Here is a 24555-nt window from a genome sequence, read left to right as displayed (position 1 = left end):
AGGAGCAGAAATGAAAGCAGGAGTTATTATTTTGTTGCGGTGAAAACGCAGCTCTGCGCAGGACCGAACTTCTGGATTACTTTTTCTTTTCTTTCTTTTTTTGGAATACGCGTGGATAGAGACGTTGCGCGGATATTCCCATTGACTTTAATCTGGATTTAAACATGTTGGACATGGACTCTGCCTGAGGAAGCTGGAACCGGATTACCGACCATGGCGCACACAGGTAGAGGCGTGGGCTGCTTTCACTTGATTCTCCTGACGGTGTGGACTCTGTCCCGGGACTCAGCATCCAGCCAAGTCCGCCAACAGTTCCAGGTCCTGGAGGAGCAGCCCCTCGGCACCTACGTGGGCACCATAGACACCAAGCCCGGCTTCACGTACCGCTTCAGCGAGAGCCACAAACTTTTTGCCATCAACGGGACCACCGGGGTCATTTACGCCTCCTCCGTCATTGACAGGGAGGTGTTGCTGAGTGACGTCATCAACGTGGTGGTGCTGTCCAGCCAGCCTACCTACCCCACCGAGGTCAGGATAGTGGTTTTGGATATGAACGATAACTCCCCGGTGTTTCCCGACGCGTCCATCATCGTGTCTTTTAAGGAGGACGCCAGCAGCGGAAGACAAGTCATCCTGGACACCGCGACGGATTCAGACATCGGGAGCAACGGAGTCGATCACACCACGTACAGAATAGTGAAAGGCAACGAGCAGAGGAGGTTCCGCTTGGATATTACAGTCAATCCCAGCGGGGAGGGGGCTTTCCTGCACCTCGTTTCGACGGGGGGCTTGGATAGGGAAGCGACCCCCTTCTACCAGCTCCTGATCCAAGTGGAGGACAAAGGAGACCCCAAGAAGTTCGGCTACATGCAAGTAAACGTCACCATTCAAGACATAAATGACAACCCCCCCGCGTTTGAGCAGGACCAGTATCAGACCAGCGTCTTTGAGGATGCGGCAGTGGGTTCTAGCGTTCTGCAGATCACGGCGTCCGATCAGGACGAGGCAGCCAACGCTGAGGTCAGGTACTTTCTAGATGAAGGAACCCCTTTCCAGATTGACCCCAAGGCAGGCACAGTTACCATAAAAGAGGGTTTAGATTACGAGAGCAAGAGAGAGTTCTCCCTGACTATCCACGCCATTGACAACGGCGTCCCGTCACTGTCAGGCAGGACAGAAGCCACCGTCAAGCTTCTAGACGTGAATGACAACGACCCGGTGGTCAAGTTTAGATATTTCCCCACAACTTCTAAATTCGCCTCCGTCGATGAGAACGCGCAGATCGGAACGGTTGTGGCTCTGCTCACCGTGTCGGACTCCGACTCGCCCGCGGCCAACGGTAACATATCGGTTTCAATCTTGGGCGGGAACGAGCAGAGGCATTTTGAAGTGCACACGTCTCTCGTGCCCAATTTAAGTCTGATCAAAGTGGCCAGCGTGTTGGACCGGGAGAGGATCTCCTCGTACAACCTGACCGTGTCCGTGTCGGACAACGGCAGGCCCGTCGCCAGGTCCTCCTTTGCCAGTCTGGTTATTTTTGTTAATGATATAAATGATCACCCTCCAATATTCCAGGAAGCAATGTACAGAGTAGATATCGGCGAAGACGTCCCCAAGGGCAGCTACATTAAAGGAGTTTCTGCAACAGATGGCGACTCTGGGCAGAATGCCAACCTGCGCTACTCGCTTGTGTCTGGAAACGCTTTGGGCTGGTTCTCCATCAGCGAAAACAGCGGTCTGGTTACCAGCGCTGCTTCGCTGGATCGAGAAGTAGCATCTGAAATTGTGCTCAACGTCAGCGCCAAAGACCAGGGGCTGCAGCCCAAGATCTCTTACACTAAACTTATAATTAACATCACCGACGTGAACGACCAAGTGCCCACGTTTACCCAGAGCACGTTTCACGTCTCCCTGGTGGAACACGCCGCCGCCGGCACCGAGCTGGTCGTGCTGTCCGCCACGGACGACGACCTCGGGGTCAACGGGACCGTCCGGTTCTCGTTCGACGCGGAGACTCCGGCCTCGGTGCAGGAGCTGTTTCGTCTAGACGCCGCGTCGGGGAGATTGAGCACGGCCGCGGTGCTGGACAGAGAGGAGCAGGCCTCCTACCTGCTCCACGTCCAGGCGGCAGATGCGGGACGCCCTCCTCTGAGATCCGGAGGGAGAGTCAACATCACCCTGAGGGATATCAATGACAACAGGCCAGCCTTTTACCCAGTGCAGTATTTCGCCAATGTGAAAGAGAACGAGCCCGCGGGTTCTTATGTAACCACCGTTTCAGCCGCAGACCCCGATTTGGGTCGAAACGGCACAGTCAGATATATAATTACGGCTGGAGACGCTTCCAAATTCAGAATTAATAGCAATACGGGGAAGATCGGAACTCTGGTGCCCCTGGACAGAGAGGAGAAAACCGCTTACCAGCTGCAGGTGACGGCAGCGGATGACGGTGGCCTGCGCTCGCACATCCAGGCCGTTGTGACCGTGACGGTCATCGACACGCAGGACAATCCGCCGGTCTTCAGCCAGAGAGGCTACAGCTTCGTCATGTTTGAAAACGTAGGCGTGGGGACAGTCATAGGGAGCGTATCGGCCACCACCGTAGACCTAAACACAAACGTCTCGTATCTGATCACCTCGGGGGACCAGAGGGGGCTTTTTGCCGTTGACAGTTCAGGTCGGATCACGGCTTCGAGCCAGGTAGACAGAGAGGAGCAGGCGTTCTATAGGCTGGAGGTCGTAGCCAGAGCCGGCGAGATCACAGGAGAGGCCTTCGTTAACGTCACCGTGAAGGACCTGAACGATAACGCCCCTCGTTTTATTCACGCCGTGGAACACGTCAGCGCGGTGGAGAACTGGGGCGCGGGCCACGTCATATTCCAGGCCAAGGCGTCCGATCCCGACGAAGGGGCGAACGGCGTGGTGCTTTACAGCCTGAAGCAGAACCCCCGAGCGCTTTTTCATATCCACGAGAAGCGCGGCCTCATCACGCTGACCGGGCCGCTGGAGGTCACCACCAGCTCCTACGAGGTCGAGGTCATCGCGTCGGACACGGGCGTGCCCAGGCACACCTCCAACCTCGTCCTCATCGTCAGCGTCTACGACGTCAACGACAACCCGCCGGTGTTCGACCAGCTTTCCTACGAGGTCGTCATCCCGGAGTCCGAGCCGGTCAACAGCCGCTTTTTCAAAGTGGGGGCCACCGACAAAGACTCCGGTCTCAACGGGGAGATTATGTACGACATCGCCGGGGGCAACGCGGGCGACGTGTTCGGCGTTTTCCCGGATGGACAGCTGTACATCAAAGCCGAGCTGGACAGGGAGACCCAGGACAGATATAATTTAGTGCTTGTGGCCAAGGACCGGGCCGTGGAGCCGCTCGGCGCCACCGTCAACGTCAGCGTGCTTCTCGATGATGTCAACGACAACCGGCCCCTGTTTAACAGCACTAATTATGTGTTTCATTTTGAGGAAGAGCAGAGGAGGGGGTCACTGGTGGGGCGCGTTCATGCAGAGGATAAGGACTTCGGCCCCAACAGTGAGGTCAGATATGCTTTTGAGATTCCGCAGCCCAACTTTGAGCTGAACGCCATCACGGGGGAGTTGACCAGCACGCTGCGGTTGGATCGCGAGTCGCTCGTGAGACAAAGGGGCGCCGCCGTGTTCAGCTTCGTGGTCGTCTCGTCGGACCGGGGTCTCCCCAAGCCCCTGAGAGACCAGGCCAAAGTGCAGGTTTACGTTCGAGACATCAACGACAACCCGCCCAAATTCACTAAAGACATTTACCAGGCCTCCATCTCTGAGTCGGCTCAGAACATGACGCAGCTGCTGCGGGTCTCCGCCTCCGATGTGGATGAGAACGAGAACGGATTGGTTCATTATCACATTCCTCAAGGCAACGAGGAAGGACAATTCACGATCGATAGCAGCTCTGGGCAGGTGACCTTAGTGGGGATGCTGGATTATGAATCCACATCCTCCTATTCATTGAAGATAATAGCCGTTGATGCCGGCGCCGTTCCCTCGTCCTCCTCCTGCATGCTCAGTATCAGCATCCTGGATGAGAACGACAACGCCCCCTCCTTCCCCAAAGCCTCTCTAGCCGTTGACGTCCTGGAGAACATGCGGATTGGGGAGCTGGTGGTCTCCGTGACCGCCGCCGATGCAGATTCAGGTCAAAACGCAGAGCTAACCTACGGCATCGCGGCCACCAACAACCACGGGACGTTCAGCATCAGCGCCAACACCGGCAGCATCTTTCTGGTTAAGAAGCTGGACTTTGAAACTCAGTCTTTTTACAAACTCAACATCACCGCAAAAGACAATGGCAGGCCTCCTCGCTCCTCGTCCATCCCCGTGGTCGTTCACGTCAGGGACTTTAACGACAACCCTCCCATATTTACCCCCGGGGACATTTTTAAATCCATCCCTGAAAACCTTCCCATCTCGACGTCGGTTATGACGATTACAGCTCTCGACACGGACGCAGACATAAACGGGCAGCTGGAATATTCCATTGTTCAGCAGGTTCCCAGAGGGGGCCACTTCCACATCGACCCGGGCTCCGGGCTCATCTACACCAACCAGGAAGTCGACAGAGAGTTTTCGACTTTGTTCGAGCTGACGATCAAAGCCACCGATCAGGCGGTCCCGGTGGAATCCCGCCGCTTTGCGCTGAAAAATGTCACAATCTGGGTCACAGACCAGAATGATAACATCCCCTCCTTCGTGTCCCAGAACGCCCTCGTGGCCGAGCCCAACATCGTCATTGGCTCCATCCTGACCACGGTGGTGGCCTCCGACCCCGACGAGGGCGCCAACGGGGAAGTGGAGTACGAGATGGTGGAAGGGGACGCCAACACTTTCGTTATGGACAGGTACAGCGGAGACATCCGTCTGGCCTCGCCGCTGGTCCCGTCCCGACTCGTGTACGCCCTCACGGTGTCGGCCACGGATCACGGCGTGGAGCGCAGGACCTCCCGAACGGAGCTGATGATCATCCTCCAAGGGACGGACGGGCCCGTTTTCTCGCAGCCGAAATACATCACCATCCTGAAAGAGGGCCAGCCGCCGGGCACCAACGTCATCTCCCTGGACGCCGCCAGCCCGCGGGGCTCCGTGACCAGAGTGGAGTATTTCATCGTGGCGGTCCACAGCGGCGGGAAAGCTGTCGGGCGCCTTTTCACCATCGGACGCAGCACTGGAGTGATCCAGACGGCGGCTGAGCTGGACCGCGAGCAGGGCGCCGACCTTTACCTGGTGGACGTGTACGCCATCGAGGCGGACGCCAGCCGGCCCAGGACGCAACGCACCGAGGTGAGTGCGCCGCCGACCTCTCTATTCCCTGCAGCTACCTTATATTCCGCTCTGTTGGTCGAGTTGATCTGTTTGGCAGGGAGAGGGCATGAACTCACTCGCTGGCGTCGGTTCCAGACGTTCGGATGGAACGGTAATGAGATCAAGCCCCGGGTTGGAAAAAAGGAGGGGGGGGGGGCTGTCCGAGTCACACGTGAACCGGAGCCGCCGGTTGCAGTTGTGTCTGCCTCATTAATGAAATGCATTTTTTTTATGCGAGGCTCTGCAGTATATTAAATCCTAATATTCTTGGACAGGATAACTTTATTTGTAAATTCATTTTGGACATTCCCGCTCTAATGTCGTTGAGCAGTCAGGGAATAAGAGTTGAGTGTTGCTCGTCTTCTACGCCAGCCAGGATGGCTCTTATCTCATGAACCGCACAAATCAAAAAAAGCTTTGCTTTTTAACTTGCCTGCCGCAGACGTAAATCATTCAGGTTGATGTTTGGACAGCGTCTCGAGTGCCCGTCCGCGTCATCGGAGGGGGGGGGGGGGGCTTTGAGCAGTTGAGCCAGGGGCTGTTTTGACACCGGGGTGGTCCTGGGGGGGCACCCTTTTATAACCTCTCCGCAGGCAATGAGTGACCATTAAAATTGGGTGACCTCTTAAGGCTGTGAAAAGATGCTGAGGGCAAAGAAAGGGAAACTTAAGCTGCCTGCTCGGTTTCTCTTATTCGATGCACCTTTTCCAGGCTTTCGCCGAAGACCGAGGGAGTTGTGGGAATCTTAAACCCGGCGCTCGGTGGCTCAGACCGAGCTGCTTGTCAAATGAAAAACACTTGTGAGTCAACCGGGACTTGCGCGTAACGTCCGACGACGGATGATTTAACAGCTCCAGAATTAGCAGGATGTCTTTTGACAGCTATTCTTTTTTTTTTTTTTAACCACTGCAATGCGATACGGCGCTTATTCGAAGACGAAGTTCACGTGTTATTGAAATCAAGGATTACTCGGCAAAATCGCGTTAGCCGGGTTAAGTTGAAGGTCGGCCTGGGCCTAATGGGAATGTCAGATGTTTTCTCACGTTGCCCGCGGCGATGATGACAATCTGCCTCCCTGCAGATCTACCGTCGGTCGGGGTAATTAGGGCTCCGTTCCCGACCTGTCTCCGCGCTAAGCCTGGACTCTCTCGCCCCTTGGAGAGATGACTTTTCCATACGACCTGGCCGCGCAGTCAATCTTTCAATTTCTGAGAAGCGTGAGATTTAATAACTTGGAGGAATTCAAATGACCTTCCACATTTGGAGGCGGCGGTCTGAAATGCAGCGGGCACTCGTTTTCGACGGGAGGGGAGCGGGTCGTATTCTCGCTATTTGAATCTACCGTGTCGATCTCAGCGGGACACAACAGCGTAGACCTGCAGACTTAGACTAATGTTTTTCCAGTGCAGTGTTTATGTACACCAGATACCCAGTAGTAACTGGGGGGGGGGTTATATCCACCCCTGGGGTTGCGACCCTTTCACATTCTCCATTTCCCATTTCCCCCATTGATTGGATGTCTGAGGGAAGGCTGGAGTTTTTCCCGCTGCTATGCATGTGTGATGTTTTGGAAAAGTCTCAAGCAAAGAGAATTTTCCTGGACGTCTTTATCGAGGGACGCGATCTTGAACAACTGGAGGGGCCCGGATTGGAAACGGAGGCTCTGGGCTTTATCCTGGACCTTCTTGATATTCTACAATCGATTAGATCTGTCATTAGACGACCCGCTGCGACCTGAAGCATCATGTGCAACAGGCATTTCTCACATGTTCTTCATTTTCTACTCGGATCAAGATGCTGTCGGTGAATCCAGATTCCACTCTGGGTTGTTGGTTTTTCATTTTATTTCACCACATCCTGCAATTTTCTTCTGACTTGAGTTTTGTCAAATGATGTTTGTCAAAGACGTAGAAACTTTAGTGGCTTTGAAGATTCGTTCTTTCATTATCAGTAAAGGCTTTGGCGACTCATGTTGGAGAGATCCTGGAGTGCCACTTCATTCCCTGCCCCTTCCTCTTAAAGGCATTGTTCTTCCTGAAGAGGGAACACAGTCCGAGTGTTCAACAAGAACTTCCTTTGTTTTGCCTTCCCAGATAAAGACTTGCGCCGCCCGGAGCAGGGATCGGGAGGCTTTTTGTGCCAGCTTCTCGCTTTGGCAGATTTAGGAGGGTGTATGGATGCCCCCGTCATCCAGCCCCCCCCCCCCCCCCCCCCGACGGGATACAGCAGAGCAATTTGGAGTTGTGAGGTTGAGGGGAGGCTTTTTGGGAGGGTTCTGGACATGTCAGACGATGTTGGAAGCTGTGGGAATGGAGGAGGAGGAGGAGGAGGAGGAGGAGGAGGATGACATATTTAGGTTCTGGAAGCAGTAGATGGGATGTTTTGGAGGATGAGGCAGCAGCAAGCCTGAAATGAAACAAGCGGTTAAAGTCGCTTTTCCCATGTCACTGGAGAGATTCTTATTCCTCAAGATGTTTGTGGAGCTTGTCAGTTAGTGGAAAAGATAAAAACCATCACAGAAAACAAAATCCAGAAGGATATTAAAGGTTATTCAAGATTCCAAAAGCCTCGAGGTGTCGAGATATTTTGAGAAAGCATCATTTATGAATATGAATACCGGAATCTCCAGACTATTGGACGCTGTCTAGAAGCTGCGGCGTCCATGTTGTAACCTGAGATATAAAAAAAAAGAACCTTTTAGTGCAATTTTTCTTAAACTGAACTAATCTTTGGAATGAATGTAAATCCAGTTCATCGGTTCTCCAGCTGCGGTAAAACTTGTTTAGAACCTTTTTTATGGGTTTATGTGTGGAGAAAATCTAGAAAGGAATTAAAGATAACCTTAATTAACCTCAGCACATAATGCGTTAAAAAGTAGCGGCTTGTAGTCCGGATAACACGGAACTACAACTCACACGGATGCCATGCTAACGCTGCTAGCATGGAGCCTGCAGGGAGGGGGGGGAGAGTCCACCTCGGCTGTAAATCAGTTCTGTTCAAATCGGTTTGGACCCGTCTGGAGAGTTTGAATGAGACACGAAACGGAGCCGTCGAAGCGTCATGCCTAAAGGGCGAGGAGGCGTCGTCTCCTTTTATTACGCCGGGCTGTTTGTGTCGAGACGTTCTGAAAGTCCATCCCGATCCTTCGTTGGGTTTTCCTGACTTTCCTTTTTCCTGAGACCTCAGTCATCTTCTCCTGTTTGACCCGTGACCTCCTGCTGGACTCCTGAACCTCAGGAGGAGAACCACAATCATTCCGGCAGCAAAAGATGCTAAACTGTTCGTATTTAAAAGGATTTCAGGGTGAAGTATAGAAACTATCTTCCCGCCGTTCATCCCGCTCGCACGCCGTCTGCCCTGGACTGATCGCTCGCTGAATTGGCGTTGACGTCCCTCCTCGTTGTCCTGGCTTCTGCGGCGAGCTGAATTGTCCCGTTGTGGCGACTCCGCCCTGCTGCTACTCTAAACAGGTTAGAACGAAAATGATTCAAAGTCCATTTTTAACTCTGGTTTGCTCGGTCGTGTTTAGAAAGGGAATGTACGTAGATATTAAAAGGAAACTCTGCGGTCGACTCTCCGCAGACGTCTTTGCTCCGTCTCTCATGCGAAGTCGACGCGGCAGCCGGGGTTAAAACAATAAATGAACGCGGCGCCGCAGAGCGTTGCATCATGGGGTTTATTTTCACACGGGAGATACATTTCTCTTGTTTGATCGTCTCGCCTCATTTGAGAGGGAATCGTTCCACGCGTGCTCCGACCGGAATGACGTTCACCTCCTTCCCCGGCGCGGGGGGAGGGGCGTCCAACAGGAGCTGCGAGCTAAACCGCGGCGAAGGTTGGAGCATTTATTTTCCTACGTGAGGAAATCTGCATCCTGGAAGTTTCTACATCGCTATTCTCTGCTCGGATCTGACCGTCAGGGAGCAATAAAATATACCCAAGTCTGTCCAGTTCCAAAAAAAAATACAAATCTAAATAGTTCCACTGCTTTCGCTTCGACAACGAATGGCGTTGGGGAGAGAGAGCGAGCGGCGATGGTTGATCTTGGCGCGTTCTCTCTGCGGTAATAATGGATCCCAGCCACCGGATGATTTGTTCTTCCACGTGACTTACCGAGCTCGCCTGCATCAACAAACACTCGAACGCATCCGCATGCAGACGGCAGGTCTCCGGCGTTCTCGGGGCAGACGTCCCGCTCCTGCCCCTCGCTCCTGCCCCTCGCTCCTGCCCCTCGCTCTGCTTTTTCAGCTTTGCCTCCGGGCACGGCAGAGAGGACTTCTGCACCGGCCTCGCCTAAGCAGGACGGCGCATCTCCTGCAGATGAATTAGGAGCTTCATGGGAGATGGAGGGAGGAAAGGAAGGCAGGGAGGGAGACCTGGAGCAGGGCTTTAGTGTCAGAGGGGGCGGGGGGGGGCAAGCAAAGATAGACTGGGACCAGAACGCCGGCGCTGAGTTGTAGCTATCTCCCCTCCCCGGGCGTTCTGTGTGCGTTACACGCTAGAACGTTCCACGCCGTGATTTAGCGTTTTGTATACGACAAATTTTTTCGGTTTTCGCTTTGTGTTCTCGTCGGTTTTTATTGCTTTTTCTGGGCTCGCAAACGTTGCCTCGCTCGCCGTGCCGCGCCGCGCCGCGCCGCGCGGCGGCCACAAACCGAGCCGCAGTCCGTTCGCAGCTGTTTTCGATTTCACAACTGAAATATTTCAGCTTTCAAACTGTCCCTGCTCGACTTTTCCGACACTTAATTCCTATGGAAGTCGTTGGATTTTCAGAAATCACGCCGTCGTAATTCTGTTTACGCCCGTCATTTGGCAGCTCGTTGGCCTCGTCCTGAGCTTTTTTTAAATCCTCTGACGTATCCCGTTTAATCTAATGCGGTTTCCCTTCCACATTATAGCAGATTTTTAATATCGTGTCCCCTTTTGTTTTTGGAATATGCTTCTTTAAAGAGGTACTTTTGGGGTGGGGGGGCGGCCAGACATTGTTCAAACTCGCAGAACATTTGACCAATACTCAATAAGTCTGGCAATATTTTGCAGAAAGTATAAAATGTTCTTTTAAGCGCTTGGACTGTTTCCATTTGATGCAATCATGCAACCATAAAAAAATATGGAGTCTTGAGTTGGACTATTTATCAGAAACAAATGAAGTCTGCGCTGCTTGGCGTCGTGTCTTGTCTTTGAATGGCCTGACAGGTAAATTATCAGGTGTTCCTGTGCAGTCCTGAGGTTGAAGCGCGCCACAAACCTTCCTGTGCAGATCCTCCCCCTCGTCCCGCCGGCCGTCCTGCAGGAAGGCCGCGGTTAGCTGGAGCACGTAGCCGAGTGGAGACAATAACTGCAGCCTCACTTCGGAGGATTATTATCTCATTCCAATAGACTCTTGGATCGCATTCGGCTCGATGTTTGCGTGGCCGCTCTTGGGTTCCGCGGCTGGCCGTCCACGGCGAGCAGGACGCTGCTGCAGTACCTCGCCGTTTGGGTGAGCCCCCCCCCCCCCCCCGTTTAATGGAAGCCAGCTGGCGAGGGTTCTGGGCGGAGACTTGTGGGTTCGCTCTGGCTCGTAGCCGGCGCACCTGAGCTGCCCTCCACGCCTCTGCTGTCGGAGGAAAGTCGTGTTGGTATGAAATCCGGTGGAAAGCAGAGCGAAGTCGGTCCCGAGGCCTTCTGAAGGCAGGAGAGAACGCCGCCTCTGGTTTTGATTACTTTTGTTCTGGTTATTTTTACTCCCAACTTCTCCTCCCTTTTTGCCCACTCTGTGATTTTCCTATGCAAATGGCTGAAGTGTCCTGATTCCACCAGGCTCCACTGTGCGTGGATGTTGAGCTGCTCCCATGCCGCTCTGCCTGGCGTCTCTGGCACTGCCACGTAGCTCCCACAGAAGAATGAAAGGAGAGAAAAAACAACCCACTGGATGTGAATTCATCCAAAACGCTGTCTAAACTTGGCCGGCCTGCTGATGGAGAGATCGGAATGAAGTCTCCATCTTGGGAAACGGCGTCGTTGTGTTAATACGCGGGTCGGGATCAGACGTCTGGGGGGGGGAGGGCTTCATCTGATGGTCGCTGGGAATGAAAGGAGCAGCTGCTCTGCGCTATTGTTAAAATATTCTCCCTGCAGAGGCCGTTTGCTTTAAGCAAAGGAGAACTTGATAGGAATGTCACGTACGGACCAGTTTGTCCATCGTGGCGACTTCTCCGCCCGTGGAACGCTAGGGGAGGCGTGGTTTCCTGTTTCTCAGGGTAATTAAAGCCCAGTTCGATGAACAGGGTGGTATAACTCCAGAGTGCAGTAGCGTATTCTTACCCTAACCCCCCCGTCCTGCTGTGATCGGTGCTCTCAGCGTACGTTATGAAAATGAAGACGAAATATTAGCTGTTTCAGCTGGGCTGATATTTATTACTGTCTCCTCAACCGAGGTCGTAAAGAATGCAGTTTATTGTGACTTTATAAAGATGCATGTAGTAATAACGCATTTATAACCATGCAGTTCTATCAGGATCATTTATTACGACTTCTCCCATGAAGGTGTGTTTTATATAATTACCTGCAGGGAGGCGCTTATGTTTCCACCTTTGTTCATTGCTGATTGGTCGGTTTGTTTGGCGTTCATGCCTGCTGTGTGTGTGTTCGCACCGCTGCCGCCGCCGTAATCCCCGCCCTTGCAGATTTGTGGATGATGTCACGGATGATGTCACGCCATCCGATGAAGATATTTGATCATGAGCGAGCGATCCCAGCAGAGCAACGCTCTCAGGACCTTCCCGATGAAGTGCGTGACCTTTGACCCGGCTTGGCAGGACCGGAACGGAAGCGCCGCCTCTCGTCCTGGCAGCCTAACGACCGGCTGCTCTTTGAGGAAGCGTCTCATCGGACTGATAAATGTTCCTACGGCGCTACTGGCAGCCCGACTGCGAACGCCGCACGCTTCCTTTCTTCCTCTGACGGCTGCCGAGGCTGCCGCACCGTTGGTAGTGATGCGGTTATTACTTCCCATCATGCCTCGCTGCAGGCCGGCCCGTAGAACGGAGCGGTATTTTCTCTTTGTCCCGCGTTGGCTGCCTTTCTGAAGCGTTGGCGCTCTGATGAGATACTTACCGGCGCCCTCGCCAAGCCGGTCTCCGGCTTTCTGTGATTTCACCGCATTATCCTGTCAGACGTGAAAATGTAACCATGTTTACCTCTTTATGTCTTGGCACGGTGAGAAATAGTTGTGAGGCAGACGTAAGGAAGATATTTATGTCCGGTGATTGATAGAAAAGAACTGCTCGCACAAGAATATTCCGTTTCCACGCCAGAGGAAAGTTCCTGGAGCGATAGAACGGCTCCGGTACAAATAGTCTGATTGCCCCAAGAGACTGGAGGAGCATCGGTGCTTCGCATTTAAGACGTAGACGGACAGAACCGGAACCAGAGCGGCCCACTTTCGCTCGTCGTTCCCGTCTTGGACAGCTTGTTGGATGTTTTGAAGCATTTAGGACGGTTGTGATTTGAAGGTGTAGAGCCTGACATACAAATAAAAATAAACTCACTGTCGTCTCTAAACTCAAAGTGTTGTTGCACAACGCGTCGACAAGAGCTCAAAAGTGCATTTATTCACCAGAGACTTCTCTGTTCACGCTCAGCGCCTCATAAACCACGGACCTGACAGAAGAACCAGCTTCAGCAGAACTCTGAGTCCGGGCCGGGCCCCCACCTCCGATGGGATGCAGACGTCACCTGTAAAAACCTCACCAAAGACTTACTGGACCTTCTGGAGAACTGGATCCATCCGGACCACATGTTATTAGTTTTCAGCTGTTTGTGGGTGTGTCCTCTTAACCATAGAATTGAATTCTGAAAACAACCTCTGATGATGCCACCGTCGACTCCCAGGATTGATGTTAGCACGTAGCTAGAAAGCTACGTCTGAGGGCTAAGCCGATAAACGGGAAGGTAGATCTCTCAGAAGTTGCTATAAGCTTTAAAGAGAAGACGTTTTAAAACTCTTTTTGTCCGTTAAATTACTTTACTTTCTTACTCTCAGATCAGTCCTTTGCCACCGTTGGATTTTTTTTTTTCCTTTTTGAATTCCGAGTGTCCTCTTTGGGAATTAAACTTTCCTCGTGGAATTCCTCATGGCGCGGGCATCGTGTTTCAGGTCGTCTTTGAAACTCAAGATTTATTCCTGGGCTTTAAGCGAGACACCCGCTGCTGCTGGAGCTCTGGACCCGGGCGCTGAGGAAACCGTGGTTGCCCCGGGCCTGGAGCGGCGCCAGCTGTGGTCATATGGAACCGGTTTGATCCCCTGGCTGTAAAACTGACCGTCCATGTGGAGGCGGCGCCGTTTGGTGTCTCCAGTCTCTCGCAGGAGTTGGAATCGGATATCTACCTCCTCTTCTGCCACTCGGGGGGGGTTTGGGCTAACAGGGCAAATGGCGGGGTATAAAATGGATTTCACATTTCTTGAATTTAACGGAAACACCTGTCGGCCAAGTCAAATGTAATCGAGTTATTTCCATTCTGCTCGGTTTCTGTCTGGCCTGACGCAGCAGAGATGTTTGTCTGGTTCTGGTTCTGGTTCTCTGCTGGTCCGCCTATGTTTTCCAGACCTATAGCGAAGATCTAGATGGGGCGGAGGCAATTTTTTTTTCATTTATTAAGCAACTCATTGCAGGAATGTAATCTCTGCGGCTTGATGGGTTCCCAAACTTTATGATGAATTTCTTTTATTTTGTGAGGATATAAATCCAAAGACTTTCTGGAATATAAGGGGAAGAAAAGCTGGTGACGCAGTCGGGGTGTACCCCGCCTCTCGCCAGGAGCAAGCAGGGATAGGCTCCAGAAACGCCCGGAAAAAGTAGAACAAAATGGATTCAAGACCTTCCAGGAGCTTCAGCAACCGGAACCCATTTTTATTCCCCTCATTAATCCTTCTCTCTTCACAAAATCAAATTCATATCATTACGATCGTCGCCCAATCATTGGCCTTGTTTATGTCAATGTCCCCCCCCCCCCCCCCCAGTTAATTAATTCTTACTCTGATAGAAGTCCCGGGATGATTAATTTAGGGTGTATATGATTAAGACCAGCCTGAAAGATCAGAGACTCTTTTTAATCTGTGGCACCAATGCTAATTCACCCCCCCCCCAAACCCCCCTTTTCTGCATCCTTTCCTGTCTTGTCGCAGTTCCATTCTGTCCCCTTTCACAGAGATGGAAATGAGGTCGATCAATTCCTTCAGGGATGGGATGGACAGATCAGCCCACGGGTGGGAGGGTGGGTGGGACCCCCGGGCGGAGCCCCCATTGAGCGGAGATTACATCGCCGGCTGGTGGCTGTAAAATGCGGCGCTCCTCTGGCAGACACCAAACGGGACTCGCAGGAGTCTTTTCAACCTCGCCACTGCTAGCGAGGGATTATTCTCCGGGTTGTTATCCCATTATGCCGTAATGGTTGCAATTTTCTGCTTTGGAATTTGGATTTTTCTGGTGGTGGGGGTGGGGGGGGGCACATGGCAGAAAGTGCCTGTAGTTTGTAAAAAGTGTCAGAATGTTTCCACGACTGATATTTGTTTTCGCTGAGGTGCAGATTTTAAAATCGCACTCCTCAATAATTCCTAATTCTTAAAACACATTCCTGGAATATTCCAGGTATTACCCCCCCCCCCTACATCTTGAGTAATTTTTCTTTATTCTTGAGGCTTTTCAAAGTAACGCTCTTTCCAGGTCAATGAGGTTTTTCTTTTATGTTTCTCTGTTTGCCCAAACACTAAGACTTTGTGTCTTTCACGTCTGATTAGTGACACTTTAATAAAGTCGTTTAAAGTTCATCGGACTGAATTTTCCACCTTTTCTAGTGTTTCTATGGTCACGGGGGGGGAAACGACCTGCATTCAGGCCTGCGCCCAATCTTTTAAATGCAAATCCCTTTAAGGCGACTGTGTAATTGTGTCTTTGGGGACTCTCCTGACTTGGCTGCGAGAGAAAGTGTTTTTTTATATAAGGCGTCCACGGCTGTTTTCCCTTTCTGTCTTCTTGATCTGACAGCAATTGACTAAGCCGGTCCTCAAGGCGTGACAAAAGCTTGGGGGTGGGGGGGGGGGGATCGCTCCAGTTCTTTTCCTCTCCTCTCCCCCCTCCCTTGGATAACTTCTCTCGGATGGGCCAAGGTGGACAAAGCCTGTCTTCTTTTTCCACTTGATTGGGTCAGAAGGCTGAAGTTAGATGTTTGCTTCGAGATTGCCTTAGCATTCCCGGCGTCGTGTTTTCTCTTTCTCTTCCGATGCAGCTCGGGGGGGAAGCTCGGAAAAGTATGTCGAATCGGCCACAATCGGATTATTTACGGTGAGCTCACAGCGAAGGAGTTGATGCATTTTATGCGAGGATGCCGAGTCCGAGTCCCCTCGGCAACACGTGGGAAAACTGCCGCTCGCTCTTACTTATTGAAATTATAGCTGTCAGCCTCTTCACAGGCAGGAGAGCCGAGGGAAGCAGGTCATTGACTTGATTTTCATGGGAAGGCCGATTCGGCCTTTCAGTGCCTGATAGGTCCGGTATTGACAGCCCCTTCGCCCGTGGGGAGGGGAGCACGCCGCCTTCATTGTACCCACGGTTTGCCGAGGGAAAACAAGAGAGCGACCCCCGAGACAAAGACCTCAATGGGAACAGCAGCCCCTGTGTCCCCTTGCCTCTGACTGCCGCCGCTGGGAGGCTTGTGTCGTCCATTCTGCCCTCGAGTGCTGCTCCCACCCTCTCTTAAACGCCCCGCCGCCTCCGTCTCCCGCTCTTTTTTCATCCTGTCAAGTGGCTGCGGAGGTGTTTCGGTCTCTGGGATTCATACTGGGAGCCTGACTGGTTTTCAAGTAGGGGTTGGCCTTGTCGTCCAACATGTCCCCTCCAACGTGTCCCCTCTCGTCTCTCCTGTTGCTGATGATGAGACCAACAACAGCAGCACGGCGTCCTGATGAGTTGGACTCATTTGGGGCGGCAGTTCGATCCATAAAGAACTTGACTTGGTTCGAGACCAACCCGAGACGAGCTCGAGGTGCCGAGGTGCCCCTGAGCAAGGCACCAGACCCCCAGGAGTTGCTCCCTGGGCCGCCGCTACATGGCCTGCCCCTTTCGCTCGACCATCGTCTCTCTCCTGCACCATGTGTGTGGTATAAAAAATTAATTCTTCCGCCACGGCTTCCTGGTTTTTCCTACAAAAACAAGACGGCATTCCAAAGAGCAACAACAGGAAGCGGGATCGGTGTGAAATCATAGCTTCTTAAGGCCACATGTTGGAAGGTTGTTTGTTTTTGGACATTTTTGGAGGTGTTATCCCTTTTTAATGAACAAAACAGTTTGTTTACTGAATTCCACAGGAAACCGTTTTAAGGCTCCGGGATGTGAAACGGAATCAGGGATGTTTTTCTTTGGCTAAACCAGCTTTCAGAAAGCCTCCCGTTTTCCTAAAGGGCGGGGGCGAAATAGTGTTTTCTGCAGAATCAGACGATCCTGCGTCGATACATTGTTGATGTAAACTGGACTCATGTCCGACGGGATTGGCCGCCGGTCGAGTCCTTACTCCTGTTTTTACAATTCCACGTCAGCCGTCTGCGCTCATCAGTGCGCCGCGCACTCGTTTGGGTTCGAGGTTATCGGGTCGCTCTTATCGAGGCCTCTCTTTGAAGTAATCCCAGGCTCTGGCTCGCCACTGATAAATCCTGGATGTGGGCTCAGACCCGGGCCGACGGCCAGGACGCGTGGAGGATGAAATAATTTCTACCAGTGCATGTTCCAAAACACTGTCTAGTAGATTGCCAAGGATTGCCAAAAGTCACTTGGAGTCCAGTTTGATGCTGCGTTGCTGGGTGCTCTGACCCCCCCCTGGCTTGGTGTCCGACCACTCGGAGCACTTTTTGACCTCTGACCTTCAGGCTCGTTGGGAAGTTGCTGCGACAGTCAGTCCTCGCCGCCTCCAGCGTTTACTGGACGGAGTCGTGGCGGGACGAGTGCTCAGAAATCATCCAGCGATGACAGGAGGGCATCGCGATACACGAATATTAGTTTCAGGACATCAACATGACGATCGGCCCGACGGGTGAAGCCGAACACAAACGCACGCCAGCGAGATTCTAGACTCTTTTTTTCTTTCCTCTTGGTGACCATAGCAGATTGGCCTTGCAGACTTCGCCTCCTCCTGCAACCCCCCCCCCCCCCCTCAATCTGACACCGACTTCTTTTGAAGTGTGGATTTTCTGGAGAAGTGCTTCACCGCCCCCCCCCGCCCTGCTGCCCCCACACCCAAAGCTGCCTATTGATGTCCCCGGCTTTCCTACGGGGATGTGGACCTTCGGTTTTGAGCTCTTTATCGTCGCTTACTGTATCAGGGGGCGCTTCCCTCCTGGTATGTGGGGACTGAAAGGAATGGTCATGTGCTGAACTGATTAAGAAGTCGGCGGTGACCCGAGGTTAAACCCTCCGGGGGCGGGGGGGCGGGGGGCGGAAAAAGCCCAGAAGCGTAGGGAGCGAGGTGGTAAAAGTGGGTCACAGGAAACACCTTGAGAAGTGAAGCTTCCCAGATGGGATTGAACCTTTTTGATTGCCGCCTTGACTTGTTCTGGTGGAGACGCTCCAGCCTTATCGGACCCCTCCCCGCCCTCCCCATGATTCACCGCCAGACTGTTTTCCTAGCTGGCTTGTCTCTCCCTGACGACCGGAGTGATCTGACCGGTGACGACTTTGCCTGCCAGGCGGGTTGTGTGGCGCTCTGTGTGTTGAGTCTGGGTTTGAATCCCACCCCCCGCTGTGTTCGGTGAGAACCAGACGGATTTCGCCGAGGTCCGAGGCCCGCCGGCCGGCGCTCTGCGGGCCGCTGCTGCCAGTGGCTGAGGTTGCATGTTACCAGGCTGGGACGTCTCTCACCCAGGGGGCTTTTGCTGCCTTCAGAGAGACGCCGGGCCGATACCAGTCTGACCGGGGGGGGGGATTTCTTCTTCCCCTGGTCTCAAGTAAAATGTAAAATAGATGGCCCATTTTGAGCGAGGTAACACTATATTGCATCTAATTTGGACGTAAAAGGCCTTTTTATTATTTTTATTGTGGCCTGAAGGGGAGGCAGACTGGAAAAGCTCTTCCTGCCAAGTTGGTGGGAAAAGTCAGAGATGTTCTTCCCCGGCAGCGTGCCGGCAGCCTTATCAAACGTTTAACGCTGCAGCGAAGATGCCTCGGTGCCGGAACTGTCGGTCAGCGTTGGGTGGAAACCCTTTAAGTGGAATTAAAGAGCAAATAATGCCCCTGAGGGTATTTTCGCCCGGGCACGGGGCTGGCCGAGCTCTCTTGGGTCCAGCAGGTAATTCACAGGCATTTCCCCTTGTTTCACTGAGAGGGGAAAAAGCCGCATCGACCCATCTGAAGTCCACCCGTTCTGCATGTTAAAGCCATCAGCCCGTTGGGAGGAGGGGGGGGGGGGGGGCTGGAAAATGTAGTTAATGTGTGCAAAAGTGTCCTTAATGCCCCATTTAGAAAGGATCTGTCCCGTCCTGGGAAATGTTTTAACACAGGAGAAGGAATAGAGGAGGCCTGTCGTCGAAACGCTGCATTTAGCTCCAGGCAATGGGATTCAAGATCGCCAGCATCCTTTCCTTGTTCTGTTCAGTGTTTATACAGAGAGTAAACAGAACGTTGGATTGTGTCGGGTTAAAAGATGACGGCTCTTCATCGCCAGAGAGGCATCCGTCTCGCTTGTCCCGAGCTGCGATGTCTGAGAGTCCGGCGTTTACGCTTCAGAGAAACGGAAACGATGCTGTCTGATTTTTTTGGTGTCTTTGACCTTGTAATTAGCATCTTCACTGCATTGACCGCCGTCTTATCTGCGTGTTATTATTGTGTCATTGTAAAAATGATCCGCGACGTGAATCTCAAAATAGACACGCCTCTTTGTTTTCTGCTGCTGAACGTGTCAGCAAATCGTCTGTTGTTTTAGCTCAAAGCCGTGTGTGTGGCATACATGACCCCCGGTGCTGTGTGTGTGTGTGTGTGTGTGTGTGTGTGTGTGTGCGTGTGCTTTGTGAGGATCCTCCCAGGCCCCAGCGGGATTTCCAGGGCCCTGAAAGGCAGCGTTGATCGTCCCGGGACGTCCCGACGCCGGTGGTCTCCCCATCGCCGTCTCTTAATAACTGTATTAGCCATTAAGGCCCGGAGCCATTTCTAAAGTGCGTCCTCTGTGTCCTCTTCAACACTAATTCATTTCGAGCCTAAAGTAAAAGATAGCCGATAAAAGCCGCTCGGCGATACGCCGTGTTTATTTTCAGCCGCCGTCCCTCGACGGTTCTGAAAGATAATAAGTGAGCGGATCGCAGAACAGCTGAGGTCACAGATACGGGAACTTAAGCCCCCATTTCAACGCCTTCCGTCACGGTGAGCGATGTGGGGGCCTGGGCAGGACCCTCCTGAAGGATTCTGGGTAGTGTCCATTGTAATTTTTTGCTAATTCACAGAGAGGCTTTAATTTCTGAATCATATGAAATGATGTTGCGCCGAGGGTTCGGGGCCCCTCACGGATGACCTGCGTCTTTATGAGGCTTCCCGGGGGCCTCTTGGCATGTTTGAATCCGGATGAATCCCACATGCACAGCGGCGCGCGTGGCCGCCGCCTCTGTTCGGCGCTTATTTAGAGCTGCAGCAACTTTGAAATGAAGCGATTCTGCTGGAAAACCGACATTTGCGTCGTCCCGAGAGGCTGAAATCGAGATTCTCGTTTCTCTCCAAATGTAAGAATTAGAATTTGCATCGGTGAAATAGTTAAACGAGGAAGGAGAAGCGTTCGGCATCTCTGTGTTAAATTGAAACTGTTATTTCAGAAGTCGATTAAATCCAAGCGACCTGTTTGACCTCTGAGAGGGATTTATTTTCTGACTTTTTCTGACTTTCATCATCGTTTTTCTTTTGTCTATTTGGAACGCTTCTGTTTTTGAAATCGCTGCCTTGACTTTCAGGCGCCGTCGGGTCTCGTGAATATCGGCGAACGCAACAACAGCTTTGTTAAAGTGAGTTTGGCTGTTAATGATGCTCGACGGAGTCGATGACTTTCGGTTGCTCCGCTGCTCCTGGTTTGGAGAACGCTTTTTTCCCGCCGCCTCCTCCTCCTCTTCCAGCATCGTAGTGGCCAGCCGCCCCTAATTTACAGACGAGCATACTGATTCATGTGATGAGCCCCCCCGCCCCCCTCCTCTATTCTGTCCGGGAGATTCATCCTCCAGTCCGCCGGAGGCCCGGATTGGGGGGGGGGGGGGGGGGTATGTGGCTGAAACCACGGATGACAAATAAAGGCTGAACTCTTGAATGGCGAGGTTCTGCTTCCCGTGGCTCTGTTTGCAGCGTGGACCCCGGAGGCCAGAGCCCCTCCGCCCGGGGGGGTTGTCAGTTACTGATGGCGCTGCTGTTGGATCCAGTGTGAAGGGGGCCGACGAAGCCCCGCCACAATCCCGCTTGTTAAATAGCATGAATTAATGAAGTGGCAGAGCTGGGAACTTCCTACCCCTCGGCGACTTGGAGGCAACACAGGGCCACTTCCTTAGCATTTCTATGGGCCCCCACCTCCTTTTCATCCTGTCGGCTTCTTCTCCCCCTAGAAACCCTCACTTTATCCCTCCCCTGAACCCTCAAAAACGTCTTTCTTTCTTTTTTAAGTCCTTTAATCCTCTGGATTCATGACGGGTTGGGAGCGGCGGCCGATCAGCAGCACCAAAAATAAATTAAAAAAAAAGAGAAATAAAATAAGATGCCTTTTGCAGACTCGTTCTACGTAAATGAGATTGCGAGCAGCGGTCGTGGCTAACGGCACGGAAAGTGGAGATGAAAGAAAGTTGCAGATGTGAATGTTTGTGTTTCTGCTTTATTTTGGCTCCTTCGGGGAAACGGATCCTGAAAACTGGCTCTTTTCTTTCTTTCTTTTTCCTTTTTCTGGTTTCTCCTTTTTCACTTTGAGGTTCTAACCGTCTCAGACGTTGTTCTCAAACTGACAGGCGGACCTGAACTTCCGTGCTTCTTTAAATATCTTTTAATAAGACTCGGTACGAATTAAAAAGCAGCAGGACAGCCTTCCCATGATGCACTAGGCTCCGTTTTCACCAGCACCATGTCGTCGAACCGTGAGCTGCGCTGTCGATGGCGCCTGCGTCGAGCGTCGCGCGTTAATCCGCTAAAAGGGATGATCTGAAAACACTGTTTATGGAAACTCAAAGGAAGCGACTCCTGGAAGAAGTTCTTCATGTGCGTCTCGCTGCTTCTCGAGAATGCTGCCCTCTCCTTTGTCTTGGAGGCTCATACTTGTTGATTTAACGCACACTCCAGTTTCACACTTGGAAAGTTTAGGATTGCTCAGAGAGAAGAAGCACGCGGATTCAAATGCCCCTTCCCTTCATTCCGTGCGAACGACTCGGCGTTATGGAGACGGATCGGCCTTTCGGCGGCGGCTACACCTAGACCTGGCTCGTCTCAAAGTCCTCCGCCACGGTCAGAGCCGTGAATCACTCGGACGCAGACCAAGGCCGCTTCGCAGATAACGGCGATCCCTTTGAGGTAAAGACTGGTCGGCCGCCAGTTCCCTAATGGGAGCTTGTTTATACTTGGAGTTTTTATCTCCTGCGAAGTTCCCTCCGCTGCAGAGGCTGGAATTCATCTCGTAAAAGCTCCAAACTGCTCCAAAATTCCATTACTGATCAAATGAAAGGACTTGGAGCGGTCAAGGTGCAGCGGAGAGCCCGTCGCGTGCAGCAAAAACAGCCCCCCGATGGTGTCTCCTCCCTGGACCGGGATGCGGGGTTCACGTTGCCATGGAGACGGAGTGTAAACACATCCTTGGAGTCTCTGCGTGTTCATTGCAGAGAGTTTGAAATACCGATCCCGAGCTTTGATAGGGAGGTTTCCGTAATCTTTCCGGTTGAGCGTCCGTTGCAGGGCGGCTCCTGCTGGCGGAGAAACCGATGACGCGCTCGCCGTGTCTGGCGGCGCTCGTTTTAACGCAGGGCTCCGTTACCGAGCGATTACAGGTTGCCGTTTTGGTAATGCACAATTACGTTTTGTTGCTTTTGTGTCATCCCAAGTGGATCAGACGTAGTTTCAGCCTCGTGTCGGAAGAAACTTTCTCGGCCTTGGGCAGAGAGACGTGAACGTTTCAGCACGTGAAGCCAAGCGACTCCGCCCGAAGGTGATGTCGCGGCGCCAAAAGTTCATATCTGAGGCGCTTGAGTTACGGAGTGAAGTAGACAGTGGTGAATAAACACATAGTCGTATAACAAACAATCGTCCGGACCGGCCTGTGTTGCTTATTCATCAAGTTAGCCGTTAGCATGCTAAAGTTAGCTTTCGGTAAACTTAGCTAAAGTTGCACCTGGTGGTTTCGGGATACATTTGGTCACTTTCTTTTTTAACAACTGTTTTCTGTTTTGCATTGATCCAGGACGTACCCCGCCCAGGCGCCGGGACCCCGCCCAGGATGGGCCCCCGAGGGAAAATGGGTTCATGATTTGTGTCTCTTAATGCTAAGCTTGAGCTAACACGACCCGGTTCTGATCCACGAAACTAAACACGATTCAAAGCAGTGACTTTAGCTTCCAAAGGCATTTTGCTCATTTCCCCCGCCGGCTTGTTAGCCATGACATCACAGCAGAGCCCCCGGGCGGATTAATGAGCCGCTCCGCGTCCCTTCCCGTGGACAAGGCACTGGGAAGTGACCAGCCTCAGCTCCTTCCCGCCCCGGCCCGAGCGACCGGCCCCATTATCTCGCTGAGCAGGGACCCCCCCCCGCTGTCACCGTCTGACCAACCCCCGCACGGAGGCCGGGCGAGCTGCGGGTCGCCATGCTAAACCGCCTTCCTTTAATCAAACGGCCAATGCGTTTCTTTCGTCGCCTCTTTGAAACGTTTATGAAATTAACCAATTAGGAGCTGCGAGCTGGGGAGAGAGGGAGACAGGGACACATTCACCCACCCCCAGAGCCCAGCGTGGATTAATCACGCTGTCTGGGGCGATGAATGGCCGTCCACATCGCAGTTAGACAATAAAACTCACGCCGTGGAGTCCGTCCGGTCGTCCACTGTTCCCCGTCACAGTCCCGACTTTGTCCTTGCTGCAGTTTTTCCCCTCTTTTGTCAGGTTTTTTCCTTCTTGTATATCTTCCTGTCCTCTTTTTGTTTGTCTCTCTCTCTTATACTGTTTATTCAAGCGCTCCCTCCCTGCCTCTCCCGCTTTCGTCTCCCTCTTTCTCTTCCTTTAATAAAACGTGTCTCGCATTGTGCCGAGAAGGAGCAGAACCAGATAATGAGGCGAGGGAAGGTCCCGCCTCATTAGCATGAGGGAGAGCAGCAGATCCGTTGGACCGTTTTTATGACGTTGAGTGAAATCAGTTTCTGTCATCCTGACTCACGGATCCGCTTAAAAACCAACATGGATCTGAGTCACCTGCTTTGAGTTGAAGCTCCGGTTTATGCTTCCAGATCATTCTGGGTCTCTTCTAATTCTTAGTTTTTTTTTTATACACACTAGTACAGAGGCATATTTGCCAAAGTTTTCTGAAGCACGTAATTGTCTTTGTTAGACTGGAAGGAAACAAGAGGAATAAATTCAACGCACCAAGTTTAAAGCAGGCAGAAAATTAGTATATTCTTGATGGTAACTGTAAAATAAAGATAAATTGCTAATGCTAATGAATGTAGCAATTTCATCGTCAATAACAGTAAAAATAAATCAAAAAGAGGTTGAAATTAGAATAAATGGAATGAAAACAATGATCAAAATTATTTAAGATTAGGATGCACATTTTAAACTAACTTTAAATAACTCCGAAACGCTGTTTTGCAAAGTTACATCGAGTGCAGCCAGTTGTGTAGCGCCTGCTGCTAAATGCTAAAGGGTACAGATCCATTTTTGGTACCTTCTCATTGATCAGCTGGGTGTGCCATAGTTTGGGTCACGCCCCCATCTTTCCGGAGTCCCAAACCAGTAGCAGGTTGTCGGATTGTTTAGTGAATAATGGATTTAGCAATGACGCTAGGTGCTAGCCCGAGAGCACATTCCATTTAGCCAGACTCATTGGCATGCGTTGCAGCTTTGACCTCTTTGACCTCTGGGTCCATCGGCTCGCCGCAGCGCCGGTTCTTTAACACTTCCTCTTGGAACAAATCCACGATCAGCTGTTTTGCCCACATGCGTTGCAGCTTTGACCTCTTTGACCTCTGGGTCCATCGGCTCG

The 24555-nt window shown here is 52.1% G+C and overlaps 1 protein-coding gene across 1 annotated transcript in view; it reads left to right on the top strand.

Annotated features, from left to right (window-relative positions):
• The first annotated feature begins 213 nt into the window (after positions 1–213).
• fat4 (FAT atypical cadherin 4) overlaps positions 214–24555 on the top strand; it is a 69238-nt gene continuing 44896 nt past the window's right edge. The window contains exon 1 of the mRNA XM_068740645.1: positions 214–5316. Coding sequence (XP_068596746.1) covers positions 214–5316 — 5103 coding nt within the window. The remainder of the gene's footprint in view (positions 5317–24555) is intronic.

Source organism: Brachionichthys hirsutus, chromosome 6 (genome assembly GCF_040956055.1).
Source record: "Brachionichthys hirsutus isolate HB-005 chromosome 6, CSIRO-AGI_Bhir_v1, whole genome shotgun sequence".
NCBI classification, from domain to species: Eukaryota; Metazoa; Chordata; class Actinopteri; order Lophiiformes; family Brachionichthyidae; genus Brachionichthys; species Brachionichthys hirsutus.
This window is presented reverse-complemented; position numbering and strand designations above follow the sequence as displayed.